This window comes from Colossoma macropomum, unplaced genomic scaffold (genome assembly GCF_904425465.1).
Source record: "Colossoma macropomum unplaced genomic scaffold, Colossoma_macropomum, whole genome shotgun sequence".
Classification (NCBI taxonomy): domain Eukaryota; kingdom Metazoa; phylum Chordata; class Actinopteri; order Characiformes; family Serrasalmidae; genus Colossoma; species Colossoma macropomum.
In genome coordinates this window covers 39,474,074-39,495,562 of record NW_023494787.1, presented here as the reverse complement: position 1 = coordinate 39,495,562, position 21,489 = coordinate 39,474,074, and the positions used below count along the sequence as shown (strand labels likewise).

Sequence of the window (21,489 nt, the reverse complement as noted above, 5' to 3'; positions counted from 1 at the left end):
ATGATAACGGCAAAGCCCTAATCACAACAGGCAACAAACCAGGGCAGTTTTTCCCATGAGTTGTACAACCACAGGGAAAGCATAATGTCTGCAAAATTTAAATTGTAACATGCCACTAAATTGATTGACAAAAATAGCTTTGTAAACTACAACTGCATTATAATCTACATTATTAATGAACATAAACTAATATTGTCCTGTGCTTTTTGTGTTAAAAAGCATCAGCTACCCTCATTAGCTACTGGAGATTCTTGTTTCATCACAGTGTTTTTATATCCCTGTGTTTGCTCTGTCTCTTTGTTTTGCATTGCCTTTGTGAACATTTGTTTCCGTAACTTTAGTTAACAGTCATCCTATAGGTTTTTGGTCTCTGTGTTTGCTTCTACATTTTACTCCTGTTTGGTTTTCTTGGTTCCTCCTTTCATTTCGTCACTATAGATATCTCAGCTACTCAGTTCTTGGGCTGTGTTAAATAAGATGTAAATAAAAGCAATTTGCACTTGCATCCGACCTCATCACCTATGTAACAACTTATTAGCATATGCGGTTTGCCAAGGGAAGAACACCAAATGAAGATTAATGACTTTTTTGTACTCACCATGTCATTACCACAGTTTGGAAACCACTGTTGTAGGGTGATATGGGAGCACTGTTTGTTGCTGTTACCCCCCGTTTTCTTGTTATTCACCAACCAGCTAATGTTTTACCATGGCTAGTTATGGTCAAATGTTGAGTAAAAAACCTACCTCTATAATAAAGCTTATTTCTGCTGACATTCATAAGAGATTCTAGTAGTTTGTTAGTGCTAAAATAATGGAAATATGTTTGGCAGTTTTAAAGTAACCACAGACATTTGAAACTTCTAGAAGACATTCTGAGAGCACGTCTTTAAGAGCTCCCCAGTGGTCCCCAAAGAATCAGCCATTTTTGAGGCTGTCTTCATCAAAATCATTACAGTGCACTAATTTTTTTGTTCTATGAACATTCCCACAACTTCCTGTAAAAACCAGTGAGCATCAAATGTTCACTATAGTCCCTGACTGGAAAAAGCATCATGTCTCCAGCTTGTCTTTCTAAAAGTTTTAAAATGGAAGACAATGGCTGCATGTTATGTCACTTGGATCTTCACCTGGAAAAAAGTATTAAATGTATATTTCTCACACTTGTGAGTAAATAAAGCACTATATGGTATTTGACCTATCATGACTATCACAATTTATAATTCATTATTCATTTTCTACTAACTGAAATGTACATAGAATCCTGTTAGACAACCAGTTGCATTTGCGCCTGAATTAACTTTACTTACATGTTTTAATGTTAATACCACTATAATCAGCTATACTACCGACAAAATAACATGTTATTTTAGCTTAATAACATAACAGAACCTGTATTTTTCACAAACATTGCACTTTATTTATTTCATGAACAAATTTGAATTCAAGTAGCCTGACCTGCTATACGGCAATAGAAAATAGGCTAACTAGGCCCTATCAGAAATATTCAGTTACAGATTTCAAGTTTAAATCTTTACTGAAAGGATCAGATGTGATGTTACTGGAATGTTAACTGAATGTCTATTCAGTCATCAATTGACTATTTTAGCTAGAGGTGCTATGTATTGCTTAGGTCAACTATGTTTTCTCTTGTGCTAGCAATGCTACTAAAAGTTAGCATTGATGTTAGAGGTGTTAATTGCATAAAGAAAGCCTTAACTGCATTAAACATTGCTGTGTGGCTGTACTTGGGTCTCAGTATAAACAAAATTTTTTCATGAAATTGTTCATTTGAAAAGTTCATGAAATGACTATGATGTTCCTCCTGAAAATGACAGTACAGCTGAGCACAGCACAGTGTCACACATAATTGAGTTAGTTAATTTAGATTAACTCCTAGAAATCCTATTGAGTAGGAGAGTTTGCTCAGCTATGATTACCTAGATACCACAGAAAACTAAATAACAGGCAGTTTTTTTTAGTTTATTTTTCAGTAAAATCATTAGGAATTCACTGAAGGCCCCAAATGCCCTGAGGGTTCCCCTCTTATTTTTTTCATAAAACAAGGCTAACAGGAGACAGAGGTAAGGTTCAATGATTGGACAAGTTTACTGAAAAAAATAGCAATAAAAGTAAAATGCATTAATACAAACAATTTGATTATCTTATGGAAAAGTGGATCTTCATATCGAGTAAATTGCTGTGTCTTGCACATATTAATGATAGAGTAATGAAATTTTGCATTTTATCCCATCAATTACTTTTCAAATGAATTCTCAGTTCACATTACTTTATAATAAACACTGATTGTGCATTTGGTAAAGACTTTACTGTTGCTTACTGATTTTTAGTAATGAATTTTAAGCATTGTGTAGTACCTGTTGTAAAAACACAGAAAAGTACATATAAAAATCAAGACCTCTTCTGAAGCGGATATGAGCCAAGCATAAAATTAATGTGACAATTAATTTTAAACATAAGCCAACAAATTCAGTGTACACCTTATACCTTATACACACCTCATACAACATATAACTCACCAATATTGAGCTGTTTTTCAATTTACATCTTTTTGATCTATGCGGACTTATTTCTAGGTGCTTTTAATTGAAATAATTTTTGTTATAAATTAATTATCAATTATCAGTTTTTATGATTACAGTCATTTAATAAGACACCAAATGGACAATCTTGATTGCAAACAAGACGGAAAGACATAATCCATAGTTTAAATTCAAGACTAAAGCTGACATTCTGAACTCCATGAAAATAATTACTGTCATTACACACAAAATGATGATTATTTGTTACATTATTGAAACATCAGAAGAATTTCCATGAACTTTATTTTGATGCTCCACTGTAGATGCTTTGTAGATGCTCAGTCTGTCTTTAATTAAGAGTCAATTAAACATCAGCTTCATGCAGCTGAACTTGAAATTGAATGTGTTGTATATTAAATCTGTCTTTAACCTTAACTTCAACACAAAATCTTCACCTACTCTTTAAGCTAACCTTCACCATGATTGGTTCATCATTGACTGAGCTTTAAGCATGCGTCTGAGTATTTGAGTATTTTTGTGTGATTTTACTGCACTCATCAAATTTAGCCAAGCTTTTTCTCCTTTTTTCCTTTCTTCCCATCGATGACATTTTCAATCTCTTTGAGCAGTTTCTCCTTGTTGTTTTTGATGTTTAAAGCTGCTTTCTCCAGAAGATCTGTGATCATTTCACAACTGTAGCTCATTTGAAAAGTCTGATATCTTTTCTCCCACTTCTCAACTTCTCCTGAGGAAACAGACATTTAGTGCTTAGAGCACTGCTGCATTTCTGTTACTTCACAATTCACACAGTACAGTATATTACCATTACAGTGAAACCAATTATGTTCAAGAATGCTTATTATTAGAATGCTGGAGTTACCTTTGCAGTTAACAGCATTGAAAAGAGGGATGTGGATCACAGTTGGAGCTTTGCCGTATCCTCTAAACACATAGAAGTCCTGTGGTTCTGTATCTTCAGCAGGTACAACAACTTCAGGGAAAGGAATGTGAAGTCCTTTGCACAATTTAGCAGTTTTAACCACCGTCTGCAAAAAAGATGCAATTATCTGTTTACTGTTAACTCCTTTAAATACACCCTGATATAATGGTATTAAAAAAAAAAAATGTCTTTACTGCTTAACTCAAGTAAAATGCATTAAACTAGTGAATGATTGGTTTACTATAAAAGTGAAATGGGCAGCAGTTAATTTTAAGTGTAAAATATTGTTTTTGTGTATTGTGGATCAGACACAGCAAAGTTGTTGGAGTTTTTAAATACCCTAGTGTCACTGCTGGACTGAGAAAAGTCACCACCAACTACAAATGTCCAGCCAACCTTGTCCTGTAGGTGGTATACTGTGACCACTGATGAAGGACTAAAGGATGACTAACGGCAACAGATGAACTATTGTGTCAGACTTTGCATCTGCAAGATTGACCAACAAGGTAGGTGTCCAATAGAGTGGACAGTGAGTGGAGACAGTGTTTAAAATATAAAGCATGCCACCACCATATCAGTGTCCCCATATGGGAAGAAAAAATGTATTCCATATGTATGCAATGTATGAAAATGTATTTGTTAAATATATTAAATATATTTTTAAAATGCATTGATTTGTATTTGAATTTTTTTCCAAGTTCCAAGTTTATTTGTCATGGACATTTGTGCATTGAAATGCTTACGTGAGGCCTAGGTAATCAATCTATCAAAGGCAGTGTTATACATAAACAAAAACAGTGCAAACAAACAAACAAAACAAAATAAAAAAAGGAAAAAAATGAAATACCTGAAATATAATAAATGTACAGAAAATATACACAAAATATACAGAGACAGGACCTATGAAAGAAAACTTTTAATGTAATTTTATCTAAGAAATGTTTTTACAAAGGTTACAGATATAACTAAATACAAATGAACCACATGACTGGTCATGACCTCTGTGTTTTTCATTGTATTTTGCATTAACCACAAGATATTAAATAATCAAACAGCATGTTCACAGTGTATCAGAACCTACAACGTTTACCATGGTAAAGGATACTTAAAATTAAGATACTGGGATACAAAATCATTTTGAAAGGTCGTCCAAGCATTAAAGTGCATTAGGCAAGTATTTTGGCTATTTTCATACATTTTTAAAAACATATACATGCATTTTAAAATATATTTGGTTAATATGGAGATATATTCTGAAATACATTTTAGCGTTTGTCAAAACGGATTGCAATGTATTTGAAATGTGTATTAAATATATGAAAATACATGTCCATTTACATGGGTCACTGCAGTGCTGAGAGTGATCCACCACTTAACTAATGCCTGCTCTCTGGGGGTCCTGACCTTTGAAGAACAGAGCAAAAAGGGGCTAATAAAGTCTGCAGAGAAACAGGTCAACTACACTCTGTAAGTGTAAAACTGCCTATATGGTAAGTGGACCTGATAAAATGATAAAGGCCTCTTTTCCAATGCAGGGCCAAACGTTTCTCATCACAGAGGGTAACTGTTCCACTGGCATTTCCACATGGATATGGTTCAACATGGAAACCTTAAAAACCTGGCTCAGCACGATTTTCTCAACATGGTTAGCTAACCGTGTTCGGGGCCACAGAACCATTTGATGGGATGATGTAGCAACGTAACTATTCACTGATCCTATGATTATGCTGGTATTGTGCTGCAGCATCCTGATAATTAAAATCCGAAAACAATAAGTTCAGTTGACGCCTTTCTAATTGTTAAACGGCACTGATAACCAGAAGAGAGGAGCTGGTTAGTATTAGCGTAGAAGTCTGCCAGCTCTGCTTATCACAGAACATGTTTGATTCTGACGAACAAAAGCTTTACTGAAAAGTTTAGATGATAATGACTCATATTTGAGAAAGTGAAGTCGCACGCTGGGCTTTACAAGGTTATTAGAGCGCTGAAATTAAACCTGTTCTGTAGTGTTCGGATATGTAGCCTCCTAGCAAAGCTAATGCTAGCATGCTCCTCGCCCCTAGACCCAAACAGCCCAGTACAGGTTCAGTTCAACTAAATGATGCTCTGCTATCACAAGTATAGACGATAAAAACTTTTGTTACAGAGCGCTGTTGCGTCCATTGCTGGTTCCCTTCTATGCCAACAGAGGTCTCACTCACCTGAATACTGAATCATACTGACACCTGTCTCAAATCAAAAGCCAATAAGTATTAGACTTCCTAAGTAGTACCCTAAACTAAGCTCAGTGTGAAGTCTTGTTAAGGTTTATCCTAGTGATTCAGAGCAGTTTATTCCCTGTATGTATTTTCTGGTTATGTCCCCTTGCTTAAGGATTGTTACTGATTTCTGGATTGTGTTTTTGGACTGTTTGCCTTATTTTGTGTGAAGCTTCAATGATTTTGACCCTGCCTGTCTCTGTTTATGACTCTTCGAATTCCCCAATAAACCTGCGCTTGATTTCAACTACTCTCTGGGAGGTTTATCGTTACAAGCACAAAGTTGATTTATCGGTGTTGGAGAGACAGAAAGTTGAATTTGAAGTTGTTCTGTAGTAGTTTAGGCTATAGCCTGAAGGTTTAAGTGAACATGAGCACATAGTCCCTCCCACTGCAGTAAATGCTTGGTTCCAGCAAACCGATGCTTAATCACCCATATGGAGTATAAAGACTCATAAAGACCACAAATTTGAATGTCTGGTGTTGAAGTGACAGAAAATGATCAAACATATAATTATTCTGAGGTGCTTTAAACTGTACACTCCTGGGCTATGCTAATGCTAGCATAGTTAGCCGGCTACAGGTGCAACTCACAACAGGTTCATGGTTAGTAAATGATGCTTAAGTAACACCTGTCTCAAGGATAAAGAATCTGAGAGCACTGCGAGAGACCAGTATTGGAGTGACAGACAAATTCAAAAGTGTTTTGTAGTGTGTGTGTGTGTGTGCGTGTGGGGTGTGTGTGTGTGTGTGTGTATGTGTTAGGTTGTTAGCAGTTAACCACCCTTTGGTGTAGTTTTCCTCAGCTTTTCCTTGTTCTGATTTAGCAGCTCAGCCATCACAAGTTTATATACGTACATAAACATACATACAGTATATAAAGCTAGTTTGTCATCAACAATGACAGTTTGTCATCAATAATTATAAGAACTAATAAGGGACGTCTAAAACCACAGCTAAGAATTACATGAAAACTTCCAAGAACAAAACCTAAACACAACAAACAGCAAGTTTTGGAGAAAATGAGGGCGCAGAGCTGCAATGTTCTAAGGAGATCAAGGAAATCCTGTGATTTACAGCTATAGCGTTATTAAATATACCGATGTGTTTCATGTTAATTTGTTCTTAAAAGCAAGTCAACCCCCCATAATCTACTTAAAAGTGCAGAATCAAAAAGCCAATTGAAAGAACCAAGGCATTCACAGACAGCGTTATTAGTGACTAGAATATAGCCCTCTGTGTTTGAAAAGACTGGGCTGATGAGATGGAGCAGAGCAGAAACTAAAATAAGCTCCTGTTGTAACAGTCATCACATGATTATCATGTGGGTAGCAGATCTACATTAACTACTAATTGTAGATGTGTTCTGATATAATCCACAGTGACTGTATGTTTTTACAACCGAATATCTGTAGTCCTTAGTATTTGCACAAACACTGCATGATCTACCAGCAGCTGCAGGCGAAATGCATAGTATACAAGGCTGCATGCTAGTTGACAGATTGGGTTCAATAGAGACATCATTCCTGCAAACTCTGTTCTTCTGACTCCGTCCTTAGCATTGACAAATATTTATAGCAGTTCATTGCTTTTGTGTGTGTGTGTGTGTGTGTGTGGTACCTCGAAGGGATTTCCTGCACTGAAGTCAAGGGAAATGATGAGGTCGATGTGTCGTTCTTGTCTCAGCACTGAGAAATAGGATGAGTTGAGGAACAGTCCAGCGTCTTCATAATCTCTCGTCTCTGAGTCAAGGACACTGGGGTCGACGCCTTCCACTGATGACACTGAGTCAAACAGTAAATATGTTTTCATTATCTCCCACTTTTTCATTTACTTATTCTTTAGTTATATTGATTATTATATTTTTCTATTTCTCTTTTCTTGACCACTGCTCTGTCCATAGTGAAACATCTTAAAGACAGTGAAACCTGTTTCAGGAACCCTCATAAAACCTGAAATAAGCTGAATTTACAGCTTAGTCTTTGACCGGAACACATTTCCCTACCAAAGAAGCAATAAAACTCCTTGCCTGGAATCCAGCCACATGGCAACCCAAAAACTCTTGAACTGAAACCCTTTTCTGAGTAGCAGAAAACCAAATTTCTTAGATGTGTATCAACTCCAAATTGCAACCAGTCATCATGGTTTGTTTCAAGAAGACTGGAGACACCAAAATTGAAGCTATCAGAATTTATAACAGAGTTAGCCCTTTCTGGATTTTACTGAGATTCCAAGCATGAATCAATAGCACCACACAGTGGTGAGAATGAGACACATCACCCAGTCAGAAAGTAATTTGCTTGTGTTAAAAGAAAACCAAAGAAAACACATATTTACATTGTCGGCATGATATGCAATGCTCATATGGCTTGTATGCGATGTTACTAGTATGTTATGCAGTCGATGCTAGATGCTAGGAATACATAGCGTATCACTGATAATTTACCAATGTAGCCATTTGAGTGTAGTGGGTTTAGAACTATATATATAACTAGAAATATATTTTTCTTTTCTTTCCTTTTCTTTTCTTTATTTGATTTTTTTCTTCTTCCATTGAGTAACAACGCTGTTCGAACATATTCATAACCAGCAATTCCCAGAGATTACATGCAATGTTGCTTGTGTCTTTTAACATTTGTTGCTTTTCAGGTAAAATGGGTTAGAACTGTCAATTATGAAACATACTTGAATGTCCTAGGTGTTCTTTTCTCTGGTTTTGAAAGTTTAAAGGAATAACCTAAGCCATTTTTATGTTAGAATTATTTTCCTCTTTTTCTTTTTAAGATCTACCTGAAACAAAGGAGGGCATGAGTCTTGGGGAGGCACTCATAGGTTATGCACCACCCATCAGAGTTGAAAACAATGAATGGCTTATTAACCATTTGGTGCGGAGAACCTATCAGTGCTCTGGTTCCACCTCCAAAGGGGAGGGCTTGAAAAAGTCATAAGTCTTTGCCAACCGAGTTCAGAAAATATAAAGCGGTGATCTTTAGATCTGAAACTTTTGTGTTTGTCTTTGTAACTCATCTGTCAGTTTGTACACTTTAAGTTTAAACTACCCTTAAAGAAGGAAAGTGAAGAGGTCTTTTACCTGACCAGTGAGAGATTTCTTCAACTTTTGTCTCAGCCAAAGAGAGGTAGTTAGTTAAGCTAGTATCACCAGCCTCTGAACCCTGACTATAACCCAAACCTCGCCAGAAGAGACAGAGCAGTTCTATTGCCATGAAGACCTTGGGACCTCACCCAGAGCCACGCATCAATCTGCAGGCAGACTGAGCATTGAAAGACTGCCCAAGCTCCATCCTCAAGCAGCCTCGAGATGCCTCTGTCCAGTCGCTGACTTAGGCCATGTTTGCCTGTATTGCTACTGCAGATCCGCCAGTACCAGTAAAGCAAGACCCACCTTCTTCTGATGCAGCTGGTCCCAAGATGACCCCTCCTGGAGGGCTTGAAGTCAGCTCCCTCAACTCAAACGTAAAGCTGGTTCCCTTTCATATGTGCATTCAGGACTCCGACGCTAACTTATTTCATTAAAAAAACCTTCATAGATATATCTACCCATATAGCTATATACATCCATACTTACTATTTTTTTTCACTATTTTACTTACTAATTTAGCTGTGAATCATGTTACTTGAACTTTTTTTTTCTTTTTTTGTTTCATTTTTTTCTCAATTTTTATTTGTTTAAGATTGTAAGTAATTCAAATGTAGCTTGATATTTAGCCAATAAATTCCCTTTTGATTGAAGCATCCTTGTTGTGAGCGTTTTGTCTCTTGCCTTAGTCTGGAGACTTTAAATAAATCCAGGTTACTCTAACTTCTTGTCTAAGGTTCTAGCAATTACAACAACACTAAATTGCTTGAATGCCCTGGAAGTAACTTCAGCAAGAGAAATGTGCGTTAAGAGCTTCATGAAACAGGTTTCCATGGCTGAGCAGCTACACACCAGCCTAAGATCAAAATGCAAAATATCAAATGTCGAGGGGTGTGGTGTAAAGCACACCACCACTGGACTCCAGAGCAGTGGAAATGTATTCTGTAGAGTGACAAATCATGCTTCTCTATCTGACAGTCTGATGGATGAGTCTGGGCTTGCCGAATGTCAAAAAAATGTTACCTGCCTGACTGCATTGTGCCAACTGTAAAGTTGGGTAGAGGAGGGATAATGATATATGGTTGTTTTTCAGGGGTTGGCCTAGACCCCTTAGTTACAGAGAAGGGAAATATTAATGTTCCAGCATGCCAAGACATTTTGGACAATTGTATACTTCCAACTTTGTGGGAAAAGTATGGGGAAGGCCCTTTTATGTTCCAGCATGACTGAGCCCCAGTGCACAAAGCAAGGTCCATAAAGGCATGGCTGGGTGAGTTTGACGTGGAAGCACTTGAATGGCCCACACAGAGCCCTGACCTCAACACTGTAGAACATCTTGATGAAATAGAAGAGATTGCAAGCCAGGCCCTCTCGTCCAACATCAGTGTCTGACCTCACAAATGCTCTTCTGGATGAATGGACAAAAATTCCCACTGACACACTCCAAAATCTTCTAGAAAGCTTCCCAGATAAGTGGAAGCTGTTATAGCTGCAAAGGGGGATCAACTCCATATTAATGCCTGTGGATTTAGAATGGGATGTCATGAAAGCTCCTGGAGATGTAATGTGTAGGTGTCCCGATCCTTTTGTCCATATAGTGTATCACCCCCCCAAGACCAAAAAGTTTGTGTACCCCAGGATTAGACTCCATATTAAAGGACTTAAATCTGATTAGAGGGCTGGGGGTGAGGGGATACATCAAGACATCCATAATTAAATTCTAAGATGATTCATGAAGAATAAATCAGTTTATTAAACTAATTTAGAAAACTGATAAAGTTAAACACAAAGATCATGCAGTCTAAAAGCCTTTATCCAAATCTTCAAGCAGTTATTTTATATATATATACATATATATATATATATATATATATATATATATATATATATATATGTATGTATGTATATATGTATGTGTGTGTGTGTGTGTGTGTGTTCTACACACATCAATTTCCCACCTTTCATTTTGTAGAGGTAGTTGTAAGTCGTTCCCCAGTTCCAGTACGACATTTTCTTGATAATTGTTAAAATAAGCCGATATTCTGATTAGATTAAACAAAAATACAAGGCAAAATTAGACAAATAAAAACTAAATAAGGCTGGCTTTAGATTCTAGATTTTACATTCTTCCTTTAAACTACAATAATTGGTAAAGCTTCCCACAGCTGAGATATTTATACTGAATTACTGACACTACAGTTACCAGTAGACCACTGAAAATGTGTAAACGGTTACTGTTTTATTCAATTACACTGTATGGTATTTTTATATCATTAATTCAGCCGTAGTGTCAGAGTGTTTTGAAAATGCATGATTACAAGGGTTCTACTTACCGTCCCAATAATTCTGCCATTCTGCCAACAGAGAATTGCACACACACAGGGTGTATTCCTTTAACTCTGGCTTGGAGATCATCCCTTCTGATGTCATCAGCTTCTCTAGATGAAGATTCATTCTTCCTGTTGGATCAAATGTATCTAAAGAGAGAGAGTTATCAGTATACATACACTCCCATGCAAAAAAATGGACCAAGCCCACATTAGTAATGTTTCTTACTAGGGATGCATTGATTCCAGATACCGCCTGACACCCTGTGACATAAGCTAAGTCTACACTGCCATGCTAATTAAGAACCAACTTAAACTGACAGTGAATGTATTGTCCTACTGTGAACATCACCACCTGCTTTTAGCTTCAGCGCACAGTGTAAGCAAAGCTACTCAGTTTCTCAGCATTTCTACTCAGCTGCATAGCTCACTATTTTAAATAAAACAGCTTTATTGATAAATGTCCACAGACAGAGCCTACAGAGACTGTTGTTTACAGAGACTACAACTGTTGTTGAGAGAAACTATGAAACATAACTACTTTACTTACAGCTGCACAGAAATGCTTTTCTGGCTTGGAACAAAATCTGCTGTTCTCCACTGCAGCACTTCTCAATACAAGGTAACTAATATATCATAGCTAGCTAATTCACATCATATGAAATCAGCTGGATTTTAACAATTGTTGAGGTTCATTGCAGTTATTTACGCTGACAACTACTTAATTCTAAGTAGGTTATGATTATGGTATGGCATCAGATTTGATAGCAAGTACTAAAAAACAAATACTACTACTTTAACTCTGTCTAAAAAAAAAAAAATGGTATGCATCACTAGTTTTTATCGATTTTTTTAACTGACATCTGAGTTACTTTCTCTATAGAAAATATTTGTTCTTCCATTAAACACAAACTAGCTTGGCAATGTTTTTCATCTGTTTGAAGCCATCAGTTATAAGTGAGACAATATCTACTCTTACTTCCATAGAAGGCTGTCTTCAAGTTTACCCACAGGACATTCACATGCTAAATTGCTAAATTGCTTGGCCCAATTATATATATACGTGTGTGTGTGTGTGTGTGTGTGTGTGTGTGTGTTTGTGTGTGTGTGTGTGTGTGTGTGTGTGTGAATGAATACAACCTTTCAGTAGGTCATTCATGGTTTTGAGGTGAGTTGTAGGATCCTCCTCTCTCAAGGCACAAAGGTTCAGTTCCACAAGTGTTAAGAGAACCTGGAGACCATCCTGTGCTTTTCTTGTTTGTAATTCATATCTTTCTTCTGTGTTTCCTATTTTTAGTTAATAATAATGAAAGATGTGTAAAGAAAAAAACATTAATTTTAACCCTTTATATTCCATTTTTTGGCACTAGTGTGCGCTGACACAGGAAAAACCTTATTGTGTGATTAAGATGAACAGCAATTTCAACATACACACCATTTCAGTTAGGAGAACAAATTCTTTAACATAATGTAAAACTTATTGTGGTGAGTCCAATATTAACCAGTCTAATAACTATTTAAATTCAGCCAAATACAATTTTTCTTCGCACATTATCACATTTTAAGCCATTTCTGTGCAAGACAGAGAAAAACATAGACTGTGTGATTCACAATTTTGTAACATATGTAAAAAAAAAACAAAAATAAATAAATAAAAAATCACAATGGATGCAAAATCTGTTATTCAAAAGTTATAGTAAATTTAGTTTTGGCTGTAATTTAGCATTATAAATCAGTAATTCCAAAAGTTGTCAAACATTTGCTATCAAAAAACAATACCAAAAACTTTTTTTCCTTTTTTTAATTATTATTGTTATTATAATTTTATTATCTCATATTGTATGATAAGCAAATGGTTGACTATGGTCCAGTAGTTCAGGGCTGCAAAAAAAGGTTTTAATACCAACTTTACACAAAACAACCCAATTTAATACCCATTAACTAAAAGAATTGCCCTCAAAAAAGTAGGAATAAATCAGAAGATTGTTTAACAGTGAGATGTTCATACTTGTAATCAGGTGTTTTAGTGCCTCATAGAGCTCCTCACGGACCTCTTTCATATCTGCAATGGCACTGCCACAAAGGCCTGTACAAATTGAAATAAAAAACATTAAGTAAGATTACAGCACTGAGAAAATTGTAAATGGATTTAAATGTGTTCTAGAACATCCATCACCAGTGATCACACACTTTCTAGCAGGCAGTCACAACACACACTATATAAACCCAGTATAGTTCAGATGTTCTCAGTTCAATCTCTGATGACTCCCCTGCCGAGCTGCAGCCATATGTAAAAGTTTAGGCACCCGTGTTCAAAGGACATTTTATTGATTTTCTGAGTGAAAATAAGTTAACACATCTTCCACAGTGATAGACCTTTCTCTCAGTCACTTTGTTGTCATATCCTGCTGTAAATAGTAGCATTTTTGAACTTCAGCCTCCGCCGTTTAAAAGAGAGGCAATGGAGGGCAATGGACAGATGTATGTGCCATGCATCCCATATTTAAAAGTGCATCTCTGTGTCAGAGCATCTGTGAATGGTAAGTTTTAATTTTGTAGCTCTCTTGTGTGAGGGTGTGCCAAGCATGCTGGTAGGTGGGCAGTAAGGATTGTGTTATGAGATTTCGTCATCTAACAGAGGAAAAGGACTGAAATTTCAATGAGGCGTTTTAAGTAGCTGAAAAAAGTCATTTCTGTAGGAGAGAGTTACTCTCCTGGAACCTATCCCAGCTGTCAATGGGTGAAAGGCCCACATAACATAGTTTTACCATTTATTTTTTCTATTGTGATTGTGGTAACATCAGTAATAATGTTACTGATTAGTCATTAGCGTGTGTTACCTTGTAAGTAGAGCATGTCCATCTCTGGCTGATCTTTAATCTTCTTTCCATTCTCAAACTTACTTCCCCAACAGGAGGAATCCACAAAGGCTCCATCAAGAGAATAACCTGACTCATCTGGAGTGATCTCAAAGCAGACATCTACAAACAGAAAATACTGTGAGTTTTCCTTTATACCACACACACACACACACACACACACACACACACACACACACACACACACACACACAGATGATAATTACCTGCATTCAGTCCATTTTGTGTGCATTGCTTGTCAATCACAGTGTAAACGGAATACGGGTCATTGGTGTGTTTGCCCCTCTGCTCTGTGAGTGTGTGTTCATCGATCTGTGAAATAGAGAAAATATAGACTGCTACGCAGTGGAGTCCAAAACTCTGAGACAGTTTTAGAAAAAAAAAAGTATTTCTTTAAATTTCTTAGTATTTGATTTGTTCCATGTTCCCCTTTAATGACAGTGCGCACTTGAGCTAAACAGACTCCACAAGTTTGATGACTGAGCATGAAGACATTATTTTAGACATAAAAAGGCCATAATCTGGTCAGTGTCACAAATTTGCTTAAATTTGATTAGTGACCTGGAAATAGAGCAGAATTTTAGAATATTTATTTTTCATTTCATTTCTTTGTTTTAATTTTTTAAAAATTCAAAATTTTTGTTTTTATTTCCACGTTTACATGGAAGTCTGTGCTTGGACCCCACTTTTGTGTGTTAGTCTACGTCTTGTTAATATCCGCAACAAACAAATTAGGATCAGGGCAACAATTGTCTAACTACCTACCTAAATGTGTCAGATAAATTTATTTTGTTTAGTTAGTGTCAATTACTGCCTGCCTGCTTCTTTTAGACTTTATTTTAAGATTTCTCCACTGTTTATTATGATTATGAGTATGATGGTGATTTTTAATCTTCACAATAAGAGTATATCTATAAAGAGTACTCAATAACAATAAGCATTATTAAATAGTTAAATAATGTTAATCATAAACTAATGATAGAAATCAGAAGTATATTTTAATATATTTTATTTGGTAGTTTTGGAACCTATCCCAGCTGTCAGTGGGTGAAAGGCCCACATAACATTTTTACCATTTATTTTTTCTGTTGTGATTGTGGTAACGTCAGTAATAAAGTAATAATTTTTGTTTTTATTTCCATGTTTACATGGAAGTCTGTGCTTGGACCCCACTTTTGTGTGTTAGTCTACGTCTTGTTAATATCCACAACAAACAAATTAGGATCAGGGCAACAATTGTCTAACTACCTACCTAAATGTGTCAGATAAATTTACCTTGTTTAGTTAGTGTCAATTACTGTTTACGCAGGATAAATCTTTCTGGACTTATGTCCTTGAAGTAAAACCATAGTCTATGATATATGTGAAAACATGACTGGAGTTAAAAATTATTCTTACCTCTTTCACCATTCTAGACACAATCAGTGCTGCCCACACATCTGTCAGGCTGAAGTTGTCCTGTTCTAAATAGTATTTCATCAGTTTTTGTTCCATCTCTGACCAGCTGACACTGCCGTCAGCAAGCCTTTGGACGATGTCATCTCTCATAGCCAGCAGTTTGGTGGACCAGTCTGGTTCTTTATATAGTGATGCCATGCACCTTCAGAGAACAGATGGACAAGACAGTGTAATTTAACAAAAGAAAAAAAAAAGAAAAAAAAAGTGACATCTTCTCCAAATCTGTGGACTCTTTCAAAATGTTTTTAAGCAATTGGTGTTATCAGTATACCAAATGATCAAAAATGAGCGAATGATATCAGCCTCCACAAGTCTGGTGAGGGGAAAAATGTAAATGATAGAAATGTAAAATAGAAAATAAAATGAATGTACCGTTGTGTTTCAGTTATTATGTCTTTATGGGAATACCATTAGTAATATCTGTTTGAGCACTGGGAAACATCTCTCTTAAAATTGAAATTTGAATATTTCCATGAATTTAATTATGTTCCATGTTTAGGATGAACATGAAAGAAGCTGGATTTAAGTTTTTGTTTCTTTCTAACTTAGTTAACAGATTCAAGTGCCAGTATTCAAATACTAAAATGAAATACATATTCAGAAAACAGAAATTCAGTGTCTGCACTCAGTCCATGTCACATTTTGGGTGAATACTTTAAGTATACTTAAACAATACATTTAAAAACTATATACCATCGTTAAAAGAAACACCATTATTTCTTGTTTATTAATTATTTGAAAAAAAAAAAAAACTCTAAATAAGAACCCAGTAAACAGTTTCTGTACACTAAAGAACACTAAAGTTCATGCTAAAGCCTGGGTAGACTGATAAATTACTGTGTTTATCCGTTATTAATCTCAGTGTTAGTAAGATCTGCTAAAGCCTACACAAAAAAGTAAATTCAAAATGGCCTGTTTTATAGCTTAGTTTCTAGACATTTAGCCTAGACATTTCTGCTCATAAATATAAATGCACCTTGTGTAAATGTATGGATCTAAATAAGTAAATGAAATATCTGATATTTTCTGGATCAGTACCAGGTAGATCCTGAAACTCCACTCAGGTACATGATACAGTTCAGCAGTTCATCTTCTTTCAGCTGACTCAGCGATCCCAGCAGTCCAACCATAGCTCTCAAACCACCACCAGAGCCCAGCACTGCGATGTTAGGCACCTCATCCTGCCATCATTGAAAAACAAAGTAGGACACGTGTATTGTTACATGCACTGAATGCACTAATGCAGTTGTTCATAATGCACCTAGTTTGAATAGTCTTAAGAATTTAAACACATAATTATATTACAAAAGTCATAACACTATAGCACAGTGTAGTGTAGCACAGTACAATAACAAACTCATAGTTATATTAAAGATGATGTACCTCACAGTCTAAACCATGCTGCTCCAGGCATTGTTGGACAGTCTTTCTCCTTCTGGCCACATGCTGCTTCTCAGCTTCACTCAGAGAGTGACCAATTTTCACCTTAGTGCTACACACATTACACAGGAGTTGCTTCAAAAGGTATTACCTTTAATTCATCTTTACTGAGAACTTTATTAGGTATACCTACCTTGTATGTACATTTATTGCCTGTTTTATTAGATCTACTTACTTAGGAGCACTTCTACAATTACAGACTGTAGACCATTTGTTTCTCTGCATACTTTATTATCCCAGCTTTACCCTGTTCATCAATGGTCAGGACCACCACAGAGCAGGTATTATTTGGGTCATGGGTCATTCTCAGCACTGCAGTGACACGGACGTGGTCTTGCGTGTGTTAGTGTGTGTTGTTCTGGTGCGACTGGATCAGACACAGCAGTGCTGCTGGAGTTTTTAAACACCTCAGTGTCACTGCTGGACTGAAAATAGTCCACTGACCAAAAACATCCAGCCAACAGTGTCCCGTGACCACTGATGAAGGACTAGAGTATGATTAAGACAAACTGTGCAGCATTTTAAACACTGTGTGCACTTACTGTCCGCTCTATTAGCTACACCTACTTTGTTGGTCCACTTTGCAGATGTAAAGTCAGAGGAAGTAGCTTGTCTGTGGCTGGGCAGTTTGTGTTAGTCCATGTTAGTGTCACTGCAGTGTGGAGAATGATCCACCACCTCAATAATACCTGCTCTGTGGTGGTCCTATTGGGGTCTTGAACATTGATGAAAGGGGGTAAATGTGGCATAACAAAGTATGCAGAGAAACAGATGGGCTACAGTCTGTAAATGTCGAAGTACAAATTGCTCCTGTATGGTAAGTGGATCTGCTAAAATGGTACATTTCGACAGCTGTAAAAGGATTAACTAGCTGATACAGGCCTTATGGTCATTACGTTAGACAAACAGTGGAAAGAGTTGGTGGTTTATAATTACAGTTTGTCTTAAACTGTACAGTCAAACATAATAATAATAATTAAAAAAATCAGCAGAAATACCTTTCACAACAACTGGGCTTGGCCATCTCTGCAAAAATTGGAGTGAAATTATCTGCAGAGCCAAATGATAGCAGCACTTTAAATAAAGTCACATCCTGTCTATGCAGTGGTGTTAACTGGATTAAATAAAATGTGAATACAAAATAGAATTCAAGTTATTGGCAATAAAACAAAGAAAGCAAAAGTTTTAAGAGGGTTGGAAAATTTGGCAGGAACACATTACACCTATTTTAGCATCATTTCACTGCCTGCCTTCTTTTAGCCTTTATTTTAAGATTTCTCCACTGTTTATTATGATTATGAGTATGATTGTGATTGTGATTTTTACTCTTCAAAATAAGAGTATATCTATAAACAGTACTCAATAAAGATAAGCATTAGTAAATAGTTAAATAATGTTAATCATAAACTAATGACAGAAATAGGAAGTATTTTTTAATATATTTTATTTGGTAGTTTACATTCATTACTAAATGGTTAAGTTAATGGTTAATGTTTTAATTACTCATTAACTAATGATAGCAATGTTGACCAGCATATTATATTAGATATTATTCAGTACTTTTTTAATGTGTTGATTAATGTGACTTACTGATTGGGACAGTAAGAACTAAGCAATAATGAACTATTTATTTAACCCTATAATAATATTAAATAAAGTCTTTATTAATACCTCATAACTAAATTAAAAAAGTCTATTAAAACAAACATTTAAAATTAAACCGTTAAGTATCCTTTAACTAAAGTCTCAAGTGAATATTTAGTAGTTGTTTAAATATTGAAGTACTTGATTAAGATGGCAGAGAGTCAGATAGATGTATAATTTAGTGGGTGTCTAATCTACTCCGGGAGTTTTCCTGCCCTACGTGTTTAGGTGTTTCAATGTTCTAACTAATCAGGGCTCAGTTTCCCAAAAGATCTTAGTGTTCAGATCATCTTCACTGGTAGAGAGAGTGTGCAGTATGATGCTCGCTCTGCCATTTAAGAATCATTCATGTACTAAAATAAGTTAAGACTTCTTGGTAAAGGCTGAGATCTGAGGGCAGACTCCATGGTCTTCATGTAGATGCTTAAAGATGTCTTAAAGTAGATATTTCCAAATTTCTTTGCTTCTGACAAATTAGTTTCAGTATGACATGTTATATATTATTCTTTTTGAATGTATTAGTTAAGCATTATTAATAATTATTTTATGTTCTTTGTGAACTTTATTGAAAAATAGGCTGCATATATCTCTTAAGAGTTAAGTGGTTAGTTCTTACTATAGCAATAGCTGTGTCACATCAATCAACACAATATCACATATAATATCCAAAATAATGTGCTAGTTATCATTACTATTCTTAGTTAATGACTGAGACGTTACTTAAGCATTTAGTAATGATTATAAACCACTTAATAACATCTAAAATAATGAAATAATAAAATCATTCAGTAATGCATATTACTATCTTTCTTACTGTCTGAACTGTTAATAGATGTACTTTTTTGCAAAGTGGTATCATTTTTAACATAGTATAATGTTAAAGTTTTAACCTGTGAGGTGTGCAAAAACCCTGTGTTGATTCACATGTGGAAATCATGTGACTCAATGCAGCTCTGTGCTTTATGCATCAGCCCCATTTTACATACATAAATATTGACAACATTTTATTTAGTAGTTTATCAGCACTTATTGCTATTATATTGGTCTCATATTTCATACAAATTATTTATACAGTTAATTATTGTTTCATCATTTAAAAAAAAATTACTTTCATTAAACAGTCATGTTCTTTATTGTTCTTTTGCCATATTCTGTTTCATTTATAGAGTTTTACAGTTTTATTTAGATGCTGGGAAGCACTTTAACCTGCATTTGTATGCATGAAAGGTGCTACATACATAAAGTTATTAAAATTACTAAGGTGTGCAAGAAACATGATGCACTGCACATCTAAGCTACAATGCTCATCTTGTTTCCATTTAATTTTTCAGTAATTACGGTGAAGTAATAAAGCTAATTATTACTTATATGACATGTTGCTGGCATAAAACAGTAATAATAATAGCAAGTACCTACCTTCACTGGTAGATGCTGAAGTCTATACACAAACTTAAAGCTGTGAGGGCTTTAGTGTGACTGTGAATTTATAGCGAGCGTGTGAGGAAATGTTAAAGTGGGATGAATGTGCCTTTGGCTGCATTATCAACAGGAAGAATAAAGACTTTTTATCAGAGGAAATGAGGCTTATTTACACAAGTTATTTACACAACTTTGAACATAATGAATCACATTCTGTGTTCAGATATAGCCAATAACCAATACCAGAGAAATTTGATATTGCACTTCCATTGTTGTGACTCATTGCTAACTAGATTACACCCTCTTTCCTAAGGAGGACACAGCATACACCACTTAGTGAGTATCCCGTACTCAATGTCCATGAGTGTAATCTTTTTAAGAATATCACACTAAAAACTGATAAAATGGACAACTGTACATGGACAACTATATGGACAGCTGTACTGACCATATAGGTGCTCTTTATAGTTGTACAATTACAGACTGTAGTCCATCTGTTTATTTGCATAATTCGTTATATCACCTCCACTCTGTTCTTCAATGGTCAAGACTTCCACAGGACCACTTCAGGTATCATTTGGGTGGTGGACCATTCTCAGCACTGCAGTGACACTAACATGGTCATGGTGTGTTAGTGTGTGTTGCACTGGTACAAGTGGATCAGACACAGCAGTGCTGCTAGGGTTTTGAACACTTTAGAGTCACTGCTGGCCAAAAATGTCCAGCCAACAGTGTCCTGTGAGCAGCATCCTGTGACCACTGATGAAGGACTAGAGGATGACTAACACAAACTGTGCAGCATTAGGTCTACAAAGTGGACCGACAATGTAGGCATGTCTAATAGAGTGGACAGTGAGTGGACACAGTATTTAAAAACTCCAACAGCACTGCTGTGTCTGATCCTCTTGTACCAGCGCAACACACACTAAGACACACCACCACCACCACGTCAGTGTTACAGCAGTGCTGATCCACTACCCAAATAATACCTGCCCTGTGGTGGTCCTGTGGAGAATATACAGAGAAACAGATGGACTACAGTCTGTAATTGTAGAACTACAAAGTGCATTTGTATGATAAGTGGAGCCGGAAAAATGGACAATGAGTGTAGCTACAGGATACAGTGACAGCTTCAAGATTCTTCCAGTATGAGGAATCTCTCACAGTGTTCAAGTGGGAAATTTGGCCCATTCTTTTCTGTTTGAAAGTATGGTGGCTGACAAGACCCTATACAATGTACAGTTAACCTCAGCCCAAAACCTAATCCTAACCCTAACCTTAACCATAACCCAAAAACTAATCCTAACTCTCAGCCTGGCCCTAAACCTAACCTAAACCTAATCCAGGTAAACTCCAGTTATGGAATGATGTCAGCAGCATGTCTATAACAGTTTGTTGAGGATGTTGAGATGGTCTGTGTTATACCTGTTACATGTTCAGTGACCTCTCAGGTTAACATCTACTGATATAAACTATAAACAAATA

At 36.0% G+C, this 21,489-nt stretch overlaps 1 protein-coding gene across 1 annotated transcript; it reads right to left on the bottom strand.

Annotated features, from left to right (window-relative positions):
- Nucleotides 1-2,872: 2,872 nt before the first annotated feature.
- On the bottom strand, nt 2,873-17,965 carry LOC118804947 (cytosolic phospholipase A2 gamma-like). The gene is made up of 13 exons (XM_036565539.1): nt 17,940-17,965; nt 16,885-16,993; nt 16,540-16,682; nt 15,442-15,643; nt 14,250-14,355; nt 14,005-14,145; nt 13,173-13,250; nt 12,305-12,451; nt 11,171-11,314; nt 10,796-10,879; nt 7,361-7,524; nt 3,423-3,588; nt 2,873-3,287 (listed from the first exon to the last, which is right to left on the bottom strand). Exons 1-13 carry the CDS (start codon nt 17,963-17,965, stop codon nt 3,106-3,108), a joined length of 1,692 nt encoding a protein of 563 aa, XP_036421432.1. The 3' UTR covers nt 2,873-3,105.
- Nucleotides 17,966-21,489: the final 3,524 nt, after the last annotated feature.

Bases quoted from the DNA above. Each gene is read 5' to 3' on its own strand.
- LOC118804947 (XM_036565539.1), bottom strand. From the start codon at position 17,965: ATGGCCAAGCCCAGTTGTTGTGAAAG. The intron at 15,644-16,539 runs GTACTGATCCAG...TGTTCTCTGAAG, and splicing joins GGAGTTTCAGGATCTACCTG to GTGCATGGCATCACTATATA. The intron at 7,525-10,795 runs GTGGGAAATTGA...TGTTTGACTCAG, and splicing joins CTACCTCTACAAAATGAAAG to TGTCATCAGTGGAAGGCGTC.